At 39.4% G+C, this 16,259-nt stretch overlaps 2 protein-coding genes across 2 annotated transcripts; both read left to right on the forward strand.

The window, feature by feature from the left end:
* Window positions 1–1,818: 1,818 nt before the first annotated feature.
* Window positions 1,819–7,749, forward strand: LOC115779549 (5-hydroxytryptamine receptor 3A-like). The gene is made up of 9 exons (XM_030728273.1): window positions 1,819–1,873; window positions 2,362–2,525; window positions 2,740–2,784; window positions 2,914–3,023; window positions 3,642–3,811; window positions 5,619–5,779; window positions 6,249–6,459; window positions 6,655–6,942; window positions 7,193–7,749. The coding sequence occupies exons 1-9, from the start codon at window positions 1,819–1,821 to the stop codon at window positions 7,408–7,410; spliced, it is 1,422 nt and encodes a 473-aa protein (XP_030584133.1). The 3' UTR covers window positions 7,411–7,749.
* A 1,053-nt stretch (window positions 7,750–8,802) lies between these two features.
* On the forward strand, window positions 8,803–13,781 carry LOC115778861 (5-hydroxytryptamine receptor 3A-like). The gene is made up of 9 exons (XM_030727218.1): window positions 8,803–8,857; window positions 8,966–9,126; window positions 9,227–9,271; window positions 9,653–9,759; window positions 10,447–10,616; window positions 10,727–10,884; window positions 11,773–11,983; window positions 12,512–12,721; window positions 13,462–13,781. The coding sequence occupies exons 1-9, from the start codon at window positions 8,803–8,805 to the stop codon at window positions 13,779–13,781; spliced, it is 1,437 nt and encodes a 478-aa protein (XP_030583078.1).
* The last annotated feature ends 2,478 nt before the right edge of the window (window positions 13,782–16,259 follow it).

A 16,259-nucleotide genomic window follows, 5' to 3' on the forward strand; every position in this document is an offset into this window, starting at 1 on the left:
CAGACCTGACATTTATTTAATAGCTTTCAACAAGTTTTTGGCATAGTTCTGCCTGGATTTTTGACCACTCTTTTTGGCAGATTTGGTAAAGTTTGTTCAAATTGGTTGGATTCCTGACACAGAAGCTTAATGTTAGCCTGCATTATCCATTCTAAAACCAGCTTTGATGTGTGTTTGGGATCATTGTCCTGTTGGAACGCCCAGCTGTGTCCAAGTTTCAACTGTCTAGCTTTTGATTTGAAGTGAACTTGAAGAATTTGGAGGTCGTCCTCCTCCTTCATCATTCCGTCCACTTTGTGCACTGCACCACTACCACCGGCAGCAAAACAGCCCCAGAGCGCCACCATGCTTGACAGTTGGTGCAGTGCTTAGGTTTGAAAGCCTCATCTTTACTCCTTCAAACACACCTCTTGTCATTGTGGTCAAATAATTCCATTTGTTCAGCACCACTTATTAAAAGACTTAAATGAGTGTGTGTGTGTGTGTGTGTGTGTGTGTGTGTGTGTGTGTGTGTGTGTGTGTGTGTGTGTGTGTGTGTGTGTGTGTGTGTGTGTGTGTGTGTGTGTGTGTACAGTATACTTGAGTCTGTATGTATATTTTTGACCCTGTGTGGATTTGAGAAAATCCTTAATAAATTCAAACTTCTGAACCCAATTCTTGTTTTTTAAAGTCCTTAAAGATGCATGCTGTACAATCATTCCACCTTGGAAAAAAAGAGAAGTTCAAAGAAATTACCATGAGATTCATGCCCATGATGAGTGGATGTGAACTTCTGACCACAACTGTATAACAGCATTAACAAATGCAACATGTTAAACAAATTGTTTGGAAATGGTCTAATGACAGATACAGTGATTACTTCGTTCATAGATCTCACTAAAGCTCAAATCTCACAGAGCTGACACACTGGAATATCACGCGACTATTATTGGATATCATAAAACAAATCAGGATTTTTTTTTCATAGCGGTCTAAACAGAAAGGAAAGTTGCAGCAGAAAAATGTAATAAATTAGAAAACCACTAAATGGAAGCAGTCATGAGTCATCCTCATCAGCTGCATCTTTGTCGTAGGCATCGTGATCTCCTTGTTAAATCAAAGAATTTGAATTCTGATTAAAATTTATGTTTATGATGAAATTTGCATTTTAAGAAGCTATGCATCAGGCTCAGAGTCAGCTGCAGTTTTTGAAAACAGCATAAAACCAAAAATAAATGCATGGCTCATGAGCACAGTGCACAGCAAGGGGGAATGGAACCGACTGTTACTCCCACAGGTGGAGGTGCTGAAAAATAAAATGGGTGAATGGTTACCGAAGGTGTGAAAAACAAGTTCTGTGCAACGATAAGTGTTTTTATGATCCAGTGCACCGCAGTCTTCTATTTTGTATTTCTGTGCTTTAAATCCCTGCCTCTGTGACCGTTTGCATTATACAACATATTAAAGGGTCCTGACAGTTTAACAGCGACATGTTGGAGAATTCAGTCGTGTTTGTTTGTTTGTGTTGTTCTCCACGGTGAAAAATTGTCTTTGTGTGACTGTATGCACATCAAATGTGCATAAAAGACTAATAATTTAAACAACGGGGTTACAAAGCTTAGTCTTTATTTTACGTTTAACACTGTAGTTTTGCTTGAAAACAGGCATGTGCTGGTTGTGATTAAGGTGACGGTAAGTCTCCAGAGTATTATGGTTCATCATTACAATGTTCCTTTAAGCAACAAAAACAAGTGCATCTGTGTGTCTGAGAGGAGCTTTTCTTTGCGCATTATTAAGAGGTGGTGGCGGAGAATATTTAGTCCATCAGAGGCTTTCAGCATGAGTCTGTCTCAGCGGAGAATCGCCTTCATCGCAGGCTCACTCTTAATGTTGGGTAACGGTAACAGGCTTTTATTCCCTACTTTCTTGTTCATAACTTTATCTACTAAACCAGAGCAGGTTTTCCTCCACAACTAATGTTATTTGCAATAATAATGACAAGCATCATTGTATTATTTTAGTATTTATTAATGTGAAGGTTTTTATCTGTCAGTTTCAGCTTTACTCCGCAAAGGAAATTCCTTTTCTCTTTTGTCTATTTAGCTTACTTCACTGTTGGCTGTGTGCAGGATTCAAAATAAAGTCATCTTTCAGCTAAATCAAGATAATTTGATGAACATATTCAAGTACTCAAAGGATGTTTTTTTTTTTTTCTTTTTAACTGTTACTGTTATATTCTTGTTATAATCTTCGTTTTGCATGAGTTTTTATAGCATCATAGCTTTAATTTCTCCCAGTAATTGATCACAGGAAATGTTTGAAAACCCATAAAGGAAATGAGCACAAAAAGTTTTTTTTTAAATAAACTTTCTCTCTGCTCAGTGTCTGTGTGTTACAGTAAAGTGTATTGTAAAGAGGGTCACAGTGGCCCAACCTACGAGTCCCTGCAGGCAGTCTTTAACCTACAAGCATTCAGGCCAGCGGTAAACCTCAGCAATCCCACCATAGCCAACATCTCCTTCACGCTGTATGCTGTGCTCGGTGTGGTGAGTTTCCTAATTAGCACTTTAAGGAGTACACAACAGATTTAAGCATTCTTAAGGAACCTCTCCTGTACCCTGTTCGGATATCAGGCAAATTAAGTGCACTTTCACATATTATTATCATACCTGCTATTATACAATGTTTCATGCATTTTTAACTCTAACCTACTTTGAGTTGAAGCAGTCAGCAGATTTGCTCATGTTTGCTGTATTTCAGAATGAGAAAACACAGATACTTACTACTTTCTTGTGGCTGAGACTGGTACGTAGTCTAAACATGTAATGTAATCTGATCAAAACTATTATATGAACAAACATGGACATTGTAAACAGCTCCTCACATACTTAAATGTTAAGTTGGAGATTTAATATTGTATTATTTCTGTGGCAGTACTGGCGCCATGAGTTCCTGGTTTGGGACCCTGATGAGTGCGACGGTCTCACCAAGATTTCTCTCCCCGTAAAGGAGCTCTGGTCTCCGGACATCATTGTTTATGAGTTGTAAGTGTTTCAAGTAAATAAATGTGCTTTTTTTTTCTGTATATGATAAGATTCATGCTTTGCGCTAGTTAAGCAAAATGAACCCTGTAAGTACAACACCACACATGTGAATAAGTCAAACCATGAGGTGCTGACACAGATTGGAAAAAGATCCTCCTGTCTGAGTCAGAGCTGCTAACTGACCTGGGATCAGTCAAGGATCCTTAAGTCCAAATATGATTTGGTGCAGATACAAAAGCCTGATCATATCAAGGTGTTAAAATTTCATCTGCGGCTACAGAACAGCTACATTGATGATCTTTTTCACAGCAGAGATTTTGGCTCGTCACAGTCGAGGAACCACAGCTGGAATAATGATGGACTACTACTACTACCACTGCATACACTTGATCACTGTAATTTTTCACTGGGATGTTTATGTAACTGCGCCATTATTAACTCTATTTGTACTTCAACTTCTTTAAGTCAGAATGTCTATTCTCACTCAAAGAATCTCTCTTGATCTCATTTGTTTCTACAGTGGGACTAAATTAAATACCATTTCTCTTTTCTGTCATTGTTTTTTTTTTTCAATATTATACTGCGTCCTGATTCCCTCACCTCTGTTAACCCTGCCAGTGTGGATGACGATGTCTCGCAGGCGTGTCCTTACGTCTACGTTAACCACACAGGTCACATCCGCTGGGATAGGATGCTGCGGCTCGTCTCGGCCTGCAACCTGGAGATCTTCAGTTTTCCTTTTGATGTGCAGAACTGCACATTTACGTTTGGCTCTTACATGCACACGAGTAAGAAAGGGTTTCTTTCAGCTTTAATTCAAGGGGTTAAACAAAAGTATTGTGTTTAGGGATTACTGCCAATTTCATACATATTCCTCATTTTCAAGGGCTAAAAAGTCACTGTACAAACTAACATTTTAAATATAAGGATCGTTTTTAATATTTGGATGAAAATCTTTTTTTACAGTCGCAACTCCCTGAAGTCCAGAAGTCATTAACATGCTAGGTTTCCTCCTTTAAGATACCCTGTTGTGCCTTTGCTACAGCTACCTTCAGCTGCTGCAGTAAAGGTAAAGTGCTGTGGGTCTTTCTGCCTTCAGTTTTGTCTTCAGTAGCTGAAAACACCCTCTACTGGACTGAAATCACGTGACTGACTGAAGAACATAGTTTTTTTTTTCCTTGAGAACCTCTTGGGCTGCTTTTGCAGGATGCTTTGGGTCATTATCCAGACAGACTGGAATAATTTCCAGCTAAAACATCTGTCAGTCAACAAAGAAGAGCCCCAAAGCAGCCTTGGATATCAGAGGTTACTCTAGCTATCACTGAGCTCAGACCAGCTTTGTGGTGACCTTACTGAGTACTGATGACTAAACAGCATGCCGCCATTTGTTTTGACTGGCAAAGATTCTGAGATGCCACTGAAGTTAAAGCTGCTCAAAATGTCATAATATTCAGTAGAAATGTAATCCAGAGGTAACTGCATGAAAGAATAGCTCTTACTGATCATCAATAGCATCTGGAATCATGAGAGTCATTCAGTCATTCTCTCCCTTCTGGATAAAGTATAAAGTGATCCGCTTATCCACAGCAATCATTGAGGCATTTCACTGATTTCCATCTCTGGAAAATTGTTTACATGGCTCCTCTTTAACCATGCTATTTCAACAGATAACTTATCAGCTCTTTATCTGATCGCTGAGAAATCAAGACAGTTCCTAAAGGACAGTCACCTTTACATCACCTTCTTAAACCTTAAGGCTGCAATCATGCCTCAGTCAGGAAATTACTAATGACTGTTGGGTGCCTCCCAAGTTTAGTTTGCTCTTTCAGCAATTTACCAGCATTGCAGAGAGCTGTGTTCATGTCAGCAATAAAGTCTCTGATTGTCTTTTTATAAATGGCAGTTTGCCAAGGCTGAATTGCAGCTCCCGTTCTCTTCAACTGTCTTACCAGTTGCCTAATATCCAAGATATTGCTAAAGTTTGCCTAGCACATCCTTTGGCAACTACAACTTAGCTCACATGCTGATGATGCAACTATGGTCTGCACAATGACTGACCAAGTGAGAAAGACTGTGCTCATATTCTAAACTGAAGCGATCAAACGTGGCCTGAAGGTAAATCGAAGGCAAAAACAACGTTAATGTTTATTGGTGAAGGCAGCTTTTCTTTCAGGATCCTAGGTTGTGTGCCGAAGTTTCCTGGTCTGAGAAACTGGTGACCTAGCTTTTGGAGTCGAAAGCATTTAGACACTCCAAAAGTTTTTGTTCTCTGTCTGGTATTTCTAATTTGGTTTTTCAGCCTAATCATGGCCTCCTTCACTCATGTTGAGTTTATCTGTTTAATTATTCATGGAATGATGAACAAACTTGTTTGTCAGTCAGCTCCATTTTATTTTGAATCTGAAAACGAGTGCCTACATGTGAAATTGGCTGTGATTCCTAAACACTTAATACAATACTTTTGTCAGCCCCATTAAATTAAAGCTGAACATCTGGATTCCAATCACTTCTTGATTGTTTGATTTTAAATTCACCATGGTGGTGTACAAATTTTAAAAAAGGAGGCGGTGTGCTTGTTTTTTTTTCCTTGCACAGTACGGGATGTGAGGGTCAGTCCAGCTCTTACCTTCAGGGAGATGTCTCAAAACTCCAAACGTTACCTGGAGGCCAGTGGCGAGTGGGAGCTGGTGGACATACTGGGAGAGACCTCCATTCTTAAGTTTGGAATCGACGAATGGGACATCATCACCTTCTGGGTCAGAGAAACCCACTCTCACCAAATTTGTTACTTTTACAAAAGCAACTATAACAATCTGAAATAAAGCAAGAGACTCCACAGCACAGCCAGAATGGGACAGATGCTTACTTATTTATTTTATTTACTAGTGTCTGCATGCCAAATAGAATAGAATATAATAGAATAGAAATATGCAACTTAAGTCATAATTTAGCTCAACATAAGGACATTAGCAACAAACACTCTGTCATAATACAGCTGCGTGGCAGCAGAGAGAGATCCAAAAACTTCATCTAGGCAGGAACTAGGGAACAGAGCAAAAGAGGGCACAGAAATAAGATGCGACAAAGAACAGAAGAAAACAGTATGTAGTTGTAGTATATATATATATAGAATGTGAATGCAAAAAAAAAAAAACCTCACTTTCCTGAATAAAGTAGCATCTGCAAAAATCCATTTAAACTGTATGTGCTTTTCTTGTTCACTAGGTGGTCATAAAGCGGCGCCCAGTGCTCTACGTGGTCAACCTGCTGATCCCGAGCTCTTTCCTCATGCTCATTGACATTCTGTCCTTCTACCTGCCCCCCCACAGCGTCGACCGCGCCTCCTTCAAAATGACCCTCATCCTGGGATACACAGTCTTCCTGCTCATCATGAATGACCTGCTGCCCAGTACAGCAAATGGCACTCCAATCATAGGTCAGAGGTGGTGACGTAATCTGTATTTTATTACAAACCACAATACAATGGATGGATGGATGGATGGATGGATGGATTATAGGTTCCAAATTGAGTTGTCTGTTAAAAGTGCTGATCAACAACTCCATCAACATCTTAAAAGTTAAATGTATGACCCCTTTAATGTAATCAGTGTGCTTTTATTCCTCAATCTAGGTATCTATTTCTCTGTGTGTCTCGCCCTCATGGTTATCAGTCTACTGGAAACAGTCATCATTACTAATGTCCTCCACCATAACTCCTTGAAATATCGTGAGGTTCCAAACTGGGTTAGGGTTGTTGTCCTCAAACATATAGCCAACCTCATCTGCTATCGCTGGCCAGAAGATGTCCAGCCACCTTCTACACTGCAGAAGGATAAAACAGGAAGCTCCAATGGCAGCTCTGGTCCATGGATCATTCAACCTGCCACTCAAGCACCTGACCAGCGCCCAGCTAGTAACGGTATCCAAACATACTCAGTGTTCTGTCATTACATTGGCCAACTGGCACAGAACAGACCTTGAAAGCACAGCAGCTGCATTTTGCACTAAACAAATCTTACTGTCAGGCATCATTTGGTTCAGTCTCACACACAACAGTTACATTGGCAAACTATTCCGTTCCGGATTAAGTAAAAAGTAATATCTTTGCAGGAAATAGTTTGTCTAATGCTCCTTATTTGATTTTTGTTTAATCTCCATTCTTCCTCCAGATACATCTGCTCTGCCTGAACTGCAACAGATCTGTCAGTACCTGAGCGAACTTCGTGCCCACCTCATCTCTCTGCAGAAGGAGAGCCAGCTGTTGGATCAGTGGTGCCATGTAGGATATGTCCTTGACTTTCTGCTCTTTCGTATCTATCTGCTGCTCATCAGCTGCTACGCAATGGTTATTATCACAATGTGGTGCATCTGGATAACTCAATCCTAACTGGATGTGGATGTGATCTAATGGATAAATAATTAGAAAACCCAAAGGCAGAACCAAACGTCTGGACAGTAACAAGGTCCTTTGTGTGTTTGCTGGTACTCCATCTTCCTCTCATAACCCAAATACATACCAGTGATTCTAAACTGACTGCAGATGTGAGATAGATAATAGTACTTAAAGTGTATAAATGTACAATTAAATGTGGCTTGTGCTTTGAGTGGTCATTATACGTATAAATGTCAAGACATTCCATTCACTGCTTGCTATTTACTATTAATCCTGTACAGTGCTAGCTTCTTTTAATACCAGGTATCACGTTTTAAAGTTAACTTAAGATATGTTGTGAGTAAATAATAAACTAATAACTGAATTGAACTATAATAAAGTCATTGTCTTTCCTTCTGTCCTTTCTGCAAAAATGTCTGTAGCAAATACAACAAACAGATTTATGCACACTTTATGGATAAAAGTATTGTGTCACACTTTTTAACTTTTAAATTCAGGTGTTTTCAGTCCCGTTCCCTCAGGTTTATGAACTCAAGCACCTCGCCGAACCTTTGTGAAAGAATGGATCATTTCCTGTTTCTTCCCTCCTAGATATTTGCATATTTATGTTCTTTTTTTGAAAGCGCATACTTCAAGGCACACACAGTAGATATTTAAAAAAAACACTCTATGGTCTTCTAATAGAATTAATTTCTCAGTGGGCCCTTGAGGGTCAGACAGATATTGTTGATATAAATTGCATAGTTGGTGAAACATGGCTCATTTTCTGCTAATGTCAGACTGTTAGGTTCCCACTCTTGTACACATATTCATACTTACTAGATCAAACTTATGACAGACTAATGATTTTGGTAGCACCTTAACTTTTCTTCTATTGCTACAATCAGGTCGAAATATAAATTAGGAATATACTGGTTTCTCTCCTTCAAACCAAGCTTAAGTCAAATTGTGAAAATTATTTGCTTGGGGATGGAATTTTTTCAAAAACAAGAACTATGCCCTTCACTTGCTCGCTTATCTCCCAATATCACACCGCATAACATAACTGTTTAACTTTGTCGCAACAGCCATCATGTGGTTGCACTGACATTGCAGATGTCATGAAAACAGGTGTTTGACTCATACAAAACAAATTCAAATGAAGATGATTTAAAAACCTGTTTTAAATCCAAACACACGCGCATGGAGTGTGTGGATGGATGTGCGGATCAAGTCCCGGTAATGATATCCCACTGCAAAGTCAATATTAGTCTGTGAAGGTGGTTACAAGTGTCACTTGCACTTCCACACTGCGTTATCTGCATATGATGGTGCCTAAGCCATTTGAATCTATAATATCAGACACATGTGAAGTTGATGAAGGCTCAGTAAAGCTGAGACAAAAAAATGGCAGAGGTGAAGGCTGCTGAGCTGTCTGTCACCTGTTTCATGCTTCTTCACGGTAAGGCACGATGATATTTTTCTCATAAGCAAAGAAAGCAGAGACGACATGTTGATCTTCACTTATTTGCTCACTTAGTTTTCTTTGCTTTTTCTCTTTTGAACTCAGGCTTTGTGGCGGCTTTGAACTGCACCAGCCCAACTCCTGTCGCCCTGATCGACGAGCTTGAGAAAAACTTGTTCAGTAAAAAATGGGTGCGTCCCGTCAAAAGCTTTTCAGATCCATTGAACATATCGCTCAGTATCACTGTCGTGGGAATTTTAGGACTGGTGAGTATGCACAGCTTGTACACAAAATATTTACATTTATCTATTTGGAATTTATAATCTTTATGACTCTAATGTACTTTTTAATGTGTCTCATCTTTAGGATGAAAAATCCCAAACCCTGTCTTCAGTCTTATGGCAGGACCTGGTATGTTTAGAAAAGCTCTCAGAAAAAGACTAATAATATCATAAATATTTGTCTAATTAAAGCCACATTTTTATGTGATTATGCTAACACTTCATAAAATAGTTCATTTGTGCCACTTTGTATTTTTAGAACAATAAGCCATTCCACTGATTGTTTATTAATAACAGTAAATTAAATTGAGAATTCTGACAATGTTTACTGATAAATTCATAAATAACAAATCATTTATTTATTAGTTTACATTTGTTTAAGTGTGCAATAGTAATATGTCTGCATAGTAAAACGGCAGCTTCTGTGGATGTTGTGTTTTCCTCTGTTTCAGCAGTTAAGGGGCATTTTTAGCGCTGAGCTTCACTTTTGCTTTTGTTCTGTTTAATACAGGAGTGGGATATTGAGGGACTGAAGTGGGATGAGAAGGAATGTGGTGCTGAAAGAGTTTCTGTCCTTCGGGAAAAGCTTTGGATCCCAGATATTGACATCACAGAGGCGTAAGTTTAGAAACTTTTAATTAAAACCCTAAAAGTCTCAGAACTGATAGTCATGAGAGACGACAACACACCAAAGGCTGCATACAAAAGGGGGCTGTTATTGTAGGGTCTTCAGGCCTTACAGTATAAATCGCCTTGAGGTGACTGTTTGTTGTGATTTGGTGCTATATAAATTGAATTGAATTGAATTGAATTGAATTGAATTGAACTGAACTGAACTGAACTGAACTGAACTGAATTGAATTGAATTGAATTGAATTGAATTGAATTGAATTGAATTGAATTGAATTGAATTGAATTGAATTGAATTGAATTGAATTGAATTGAACTGAATTGAATATGCAGGCGTTCTTTCCTGAGGAATCTGAGATCCTTCAGTGTACTGTGACAAAACAAGATTTTCTATCACTCGGTTTTGGTGAGCACAGTGTGCTTTGCTGTGGTCTGCTGTAATAGCTGCAGCTATATAAACTTCAAATGCTTTTGAAGCACAGTGCAGCTTCAACCACCCTCCGCACCACTTACTGTACAGGCAGAAGCAGTCTCTTTCAGCCCTGCACTCTTACAACATTCATCATGTCATCTGTCATGTTTTTTTAAATATGTTTAAAGGCTTTTGTTTTATACATTGTTAATTTGTATTAATAAAAAAAAAAAAGTTTGTTATTGTGGCCTGTTTTATTCCAGCCTGGAAGAGGTCAGCTCTACCAAAACTCCCTATGTCTACTTATACAACACCGGTCATGTATATGATGATCAGCCAATCAAAGTGGTCACTTCTTGCCAATTAGGAATCTACACCTTTCCCTTTGACATCCAAAACTGCTCGTTGACCTTTGGATCATACCTACACTTTGGTAAGACTGTCTGAAATACATTTTCTTCTTTTTTTTTTTTTACTGTAAAAACATTCCCATAGATCATCCATATTTAGCTTTTAACACAAAACTCTTGAATGTCACCCCAGCTGAGGATATTAAGATGATTCAAGGCACCACAGCTGAAGACATCCTGAAGGCGTCTAGAAAAGTGTTGGAGACCAATGGGGAGTGGGAGCTCACAAATGTCAGCGTAGCTGATTCCACCCTGGAAATAGGAGATAGCTACTCTCAGATCACATACTATGTAAGCACTTTTTAAATGTTATATTCCTCTGTTGACTTTTTTTTTCATTCTTAAAGTATATAATTTATTAGTTCCTGTTGGCTGACTGCAGGAAGCCTGTACAAACCAGTCATTATCATACAGTTTGTTTGCTGTGAGACTGAAAGTAAAAGCAAACGTAAAATCAACGGAAAGTGATGTGTGCAGTAAAGCATGAATGAAACTCAAACAAATTTTTTCATCTGTTGCTGAACTTCTTCACTGGACAGGCTGCAACAACTACCACCAGCAAGTGGTGGTGCAAGGAGGGCTGCCATAATTAAGACATATCTGGAAATAACTTCAGTTTAGAATGTTTTGATTCTAAAAAAAAAAAAAGAAAGAAAAAAATTTAGCTCTTAAAATTAGGTAAATGCAGTATCGGAGGAACAACAACACGTGACATACTACACCATGTCGATGTTTATTTTATAAATACAAAGCCAAAATGCAGAACCAGTGTGTGAAAAACTCAGCACACCCTGCAACACCTTGATTCTTTTGTTTTTCAGCCACTCTGCTGTAGATTTGCTGCTGTGCCCCGGATTATTGTCCTGCTGCATGCCCCAGTTTGAGCCAAGCTTTAGCTGTGAGACAGATGGCCACACATTTGCCTCTAGAATATTTTGGTATACAGAGGAGTACATGGCTGACTCAATGAATGCAAGGTGCTCGGGTCCTGTGGCTTAAGAATTTTAGATTGTGAATTTTCACAATCACAATTTGAACAGTGGCGTAAAATGCACACCAGAAAGATCCATAAAATAGTAGATTTTGCAGGAAAAGACCTTTTTAGTCCAGAAAAAAGTGTGATTTCTGCCTACAGTCTAAGTCAAATCTCAAAGGTTTATACCTGTGTCTCATCCCAAGATCATTCTAAGACGGAGACCATTCCTCTACGTAGTGAACCTCTTGATCCCCAGCTGCTTCCTCGTCACAGTGGACCTCTTCAGCTTCGTGCTGCCCCCACAGAGCGTGGACAGATCGGCCTTCAAGATGACCCTCATCCTGGGTTACACCGTCTTCCTCCTCATCATGAACGACCTGCTGCCTGCCACTGGGGAGACAACACCACTCATTAGTAAATGACACCCAAGTGCAGAACATACCTTAGTGTAGTCTCAGGTGTATATTTCTTCAGCTGAAAAATTTGAGTTAATTCTGTGGATTACTTTCAGAGACAATATTTCTGAAAAGCAATATAGGGCTGAAGTTAAACATCTGAATGATAGATGCCTCAAAATTTGGACAAATTTGCCTAAAACTGTCAGCTCTGACATGTGCAAGGTTTTCAAACTGTGAAAGGGAGAAAATACAGTCTCACATTTCTTTAATGATGTACATTCTGCAAAACTGGATGAGCCAGATACGCTAAAAAAAACACACACACACACACACACACGCCTTATTTATAGGGAGCGTTTCATTTTTTCAGTCTACTTCTCGTGCCAAAGACACACAAGGAGATAAGGTTTCCATGGATGTAACACAAACATTTCCTAAACAAGATCTAAACTAAGATTGAGAACCAGAATGTGAGCACACATGTAAATAGGATTTCATGTAAACTGTACTGAGCCCTGCCTATTTCTGGTGCTGTTTCCTGCAGATGTTTTCTTCTCCATCAGTCTGGCCCTGATGGTGGCCAGCCTGTTGGAGACCCTGTTCATCACAAACATTCAGTTCAAGTCCAGCGAGTACAGTGCAGTGCCGCGCTGGCTCAGCGTCCTCGTGTTACATTTTCTTGCTGTTCTTGTTTGCATCCCTCCAAAGGAAAGGAGCAGCCGGGTCACAGTCTCCCTCAGTCAGCCTCACCGAGGTATGTTATTATTTTTATTGCATCATTTATTATAAGGTCCCAAGCTGAAAAAACAAGTGGCCTATGTGGACTATAAAACATGCACCAACCTTTGCAAGCACCAAGCAGGAGCATGTAAAGGTTAAAGACTATTTTGCATCTGTGAAAGTCTAGTTCTCCTCTGACATTCGCCTTCATTGTGTTGCGGTATCTGGACGGAATAGCGATGGAAGAATAAACTTCATAACTTACTTACTGTACTGCTCAGTAGGGCTGTTCATCTCTGTTCTCCGTGGTACCAAAATGCAATAAATGTCACTGCGCCGTATCTGACTATCTGAGTGCAAGCCTGGAATAAGGAAGACTTCAGCAGCTCTGCATGCTCACCAGTTTGCTTATAACATTACTTTTCATCACAGTCCTGAAGTCAGTAAATCTGATTCAAGCTGGTGGGAAACCAAAGCAGACCCTGCACAGTGGATTTGCAAATTACTGAGAATTTAAATGGACCAGAAATCAACATAAAAAAAAAAGTTGGATCCTGGTGTAACTGTGTGTCTCTCTTTGTCCCCAACACATTCACGTAGACATGTAACATTAAGATCGTAGCTTAGTCGTTCCAGATATCCCTTAGCTGGTGATCACAGCTGTAAAGTACTTTATGTTTGTGCTGATTCAGCCAGTAGGAAGATTCAGTTCATTTTAATCTTAAAAGATAACTATTTTCCATGGCCTCAGGGTATTTTATTTGTTTTTGACAGTACAATCAACAAACAGCAGTGCTGTAAACCTCCCAGACCATCAGAGCATTTCTTGTGTTACACTTCCAGTAAAAACAGCTCCAACTTCTCCGGTCCTTCCGGAGCCGGCTCTGGATGAACTGAGGCAGCTAAGGAGAGATGTCACAGCCATCCGACTGCAGATGGACAAATACTTTGAAGGTAACAAAGCGGCCCAGGAGTGGGAAATGATTGGGAGAGTGATCGATCGTCTGCTGTTTGGCTTGTACATCGTCTTCATCCTCGTGAGCTTCGTCACAATAATAAGCATCTGGGTATGGAATAATTCATTTGCAAAATGATTATGTGACAGATGGATGAAAAAAGAAACCATAACTGGAGTACGGTCATGGTAATCATCACTTCATGCATGATATATAGGACAAAGTACATGTCCCCCTCATGATTTCTTATTTTTTGGATATTGGTCACACGTACATGTTTCACACCAAAGTAATTGATGATTGGAAATATAGTTTGTTGTTTTATGTGACCAAAATAAAAGGCTATCAATCAATCAATCGTGGTGAATTTCTACATGGCAGCCATAACTACATCATCAAATGAAAGGCGTGTGTGATTTGGCCTAAATAAATAAATGAGTCATCAGCATCTGTGACACCTTAGCGAAAGTGATTGTCTCAGCCTGGATGCCCTTATAAAAACTGCACAGCTCCACCACATGGCAGCAGCTTGGCATCTAAAACTGAGCAAACAAAAATGAAGGTTCATGAAGTTGATTTAGTTTGCACCCACACCACCACCCTGAGCACACCTGATCTTGAAAGGTGAGCAGGGTTGGAGCTGATTAGCACTTGGATGGGAGACCAGCAGGTACTGTACACTTGTGCAGGTTCCTCTTAATAGGAAAGTCAGTTTGATTTGCAAACCGCTTTAGTACATTGCTCCAGATGGATCCATCAAATTAAGCGTGTGCAGTCAGAAAGCACTAAAGGCAACCATTTCCAAAGTCTATTCAAACCTTTACTCACAAGCAGAAGTTGAAGTATTTCCTTTGTGATCTCATTCATTCTGATGTTCTAATTACTTACTGGTTGAAATGGTTGATTCATCAATAGCTTTACTTTCAAAATTAAGATGTTTTAAGATAAAAGATGAGTTCAGGATCAAAAACAGGCTAAAAAAAAATGAACAACGTGTGCAATTACCTGAACAAAGAGTTTAACTTTTAAAATGTTTATTGTAAATGCCCTCCTGCGGCACACTCGCAGTACCTTCACGACCCACTAGGGGGCCGCAGCCCACGCAGAGCCTGACTTGAGCAAAGCATAAATGTGTGTACTAATGGGTAAATGAGGCTTCTAGGTAAAAGCTCTTTATAGCGCTGCGTGAGTGCAGAAAGGACTAGTCCATTTACCACTTGGTTAACTGTCTGATCAGCTTGCAAAGTCTCAAATTTAAGCATCCGCTGCTTAAACTTGAGCTGAGCAGTCACTTTGTTCTAACCCTAAACTTGGTGTTAGAACACTTCCAGAGTAAAAAAAAAAAAAGCTTTTAAGAAAATGACACTGCTGCCTCTTTGCAACTGTGACTGATTAAATACTAAATTTTAAAAATCCACAGCAGATGAATGTAACCCTTGATTACCAATAAAAAAAAAAAAAAAAAGCTCAAATCAAGAATGACACTTATTAACAGTCTAGCCAGTCATTTATTATCAACATAATTACAGAAAGAAAGCAAATGAACACTTATTAGTCATAATAATAAACATTTTTTAATAACAGACATTTGGATTTGTAGTGCACTTTAAGCCTCCTTGCTCCTTCATATTAAAGGCAGTCCTAAAACCAAGGAGAAGGAAAGGAAAGGAGAAAAAAAAAAAAAGCAATCAAACATTAAGTGGAGGTTTGTCAGTGGAGCTGAGCAGTCACTTTGTTCAGTTTCTTTTAAAAGCATCACAAAACTCAGTTTCTCTGACAGTTTGTGAGAACTAATAGACAAATATTTCATCCTTATGTGCACAAAACCTCAAATTATTCTTATAACGTGTAGATGGGAATGCACTCTGGAGCCTGATCTATTAAAAGACTGGCGCACATAAAATTGCACTGGAGGACTAAAATGTGGTTAACCCAGCTCACAACAGAGCCACTAATCAGACATTTCTATTCTTCTGTGATACCGAGTTCACAAAAATGGTCACTCGAATAAAACAGAGTGAGCTGTGAAAATAATATTTAGTTCAACCATTCATAATGCTCTGCTGTTACCAATGATCACAGCACTCTCACATGAAGTCCAAACCTACAGTTTATGACGCTCAGTTTATCCAATTAAAGGAGACACCAAAAAAACCCCAAAAAGTCAGCAGTCCCAGTGGAAAAACTGCACTCAGTGAACCGTTGTTTCTCCATTTTAAAACTGATGGAAGAAAAGTCACACAAAAACAAAAAAAATTTTTTAGCCCAAGTGATAACTTTATGACTATACCATCTTGTGGATCTTTTTGTGGCCTAAAAGCCCCTCACAATATTGAGCAACCTGGCGGACAGGAGCTTCATTTAAGACATTTCAAGCTCAAGGTTCAAGTTCCTGCAGCAAACGTCCAAACCCTCGCCCCTCCAACAAAAACACAGGATCAGTGCTATTAATCAATCGAACGTTCTCAGTTATTCCAAAACCTGCAACAAGCAGCCGCGTGCTCACAAGGGCGTGCCGGGCCATTTGCGCACAGCTTCACACACACAGCAGGTAGAGGTGTGTACACACACACACACACACACACACACACACACACAGCAGGTAGAGGTGTGTAC

The sequence above is a fragment of the Archocentrus centrarchus genome, chromosome 4 (genome assembly GCF_007364275.1).
Source record: "Archocentrus centrarchus isolate MPI-CPG fArcCen1 chromosome 4, fArcCen1, whole genome shotgun sequence".
NCBI lineage: Eukaryota > Metazoa > Chordata > Actinopteri > Cichliformes > Cichlidae > Archocentrus > Archocentrus centrarchus.

Excerpts from the sequence above, each read along its gene's own strand:
- LOC115779549 (XM_030728273.1), top strand. The coding sequence starts at position 1,819 with ATGAGTCTGTCTCAGCGGAGAATCGCCTTCATCGCAGGCTCACTCTTA. Across the intron at positions 2,785-2,913 it reads CTTTCTTGTGGCTGAGACTG|TACTGGCGCCATGAGTTCCT; the intron begins GTACGTAGTCTA and ends TTTCTGTGGCAG. Across the intron at positions 5,780-6,248 it reads GGGACATCATCACCTTCTGG|GTGGTCATAAAGCGGCGCCC; the intron begins GTCAGAGAAACC and ends CTTGTTCACTAG.
- LOC115778861 (XM_030727218.1), top strand. The coding sequence starts at position 8,803 with ATGGCAGAGGTGAAGGCTGCTGAGCTGTCTGTCACCTGTTTCATGCTT. Across the intron at positions 9,127-9,226 it reads TCGTGGGAATTTTAGGACTG|GATGAAAAATCCCAAACCCT; the intron begins GTGAGTATGCAC and ends TCTCATCTTTAG. Across the intron at positions 9,272-9,652 it reads CAGTCTTATGGCAGGACCTG|GAGTGGGATATTGAGGGACT; the intron begins GTATGTTTAGAA and ends TGTTTAATACAG.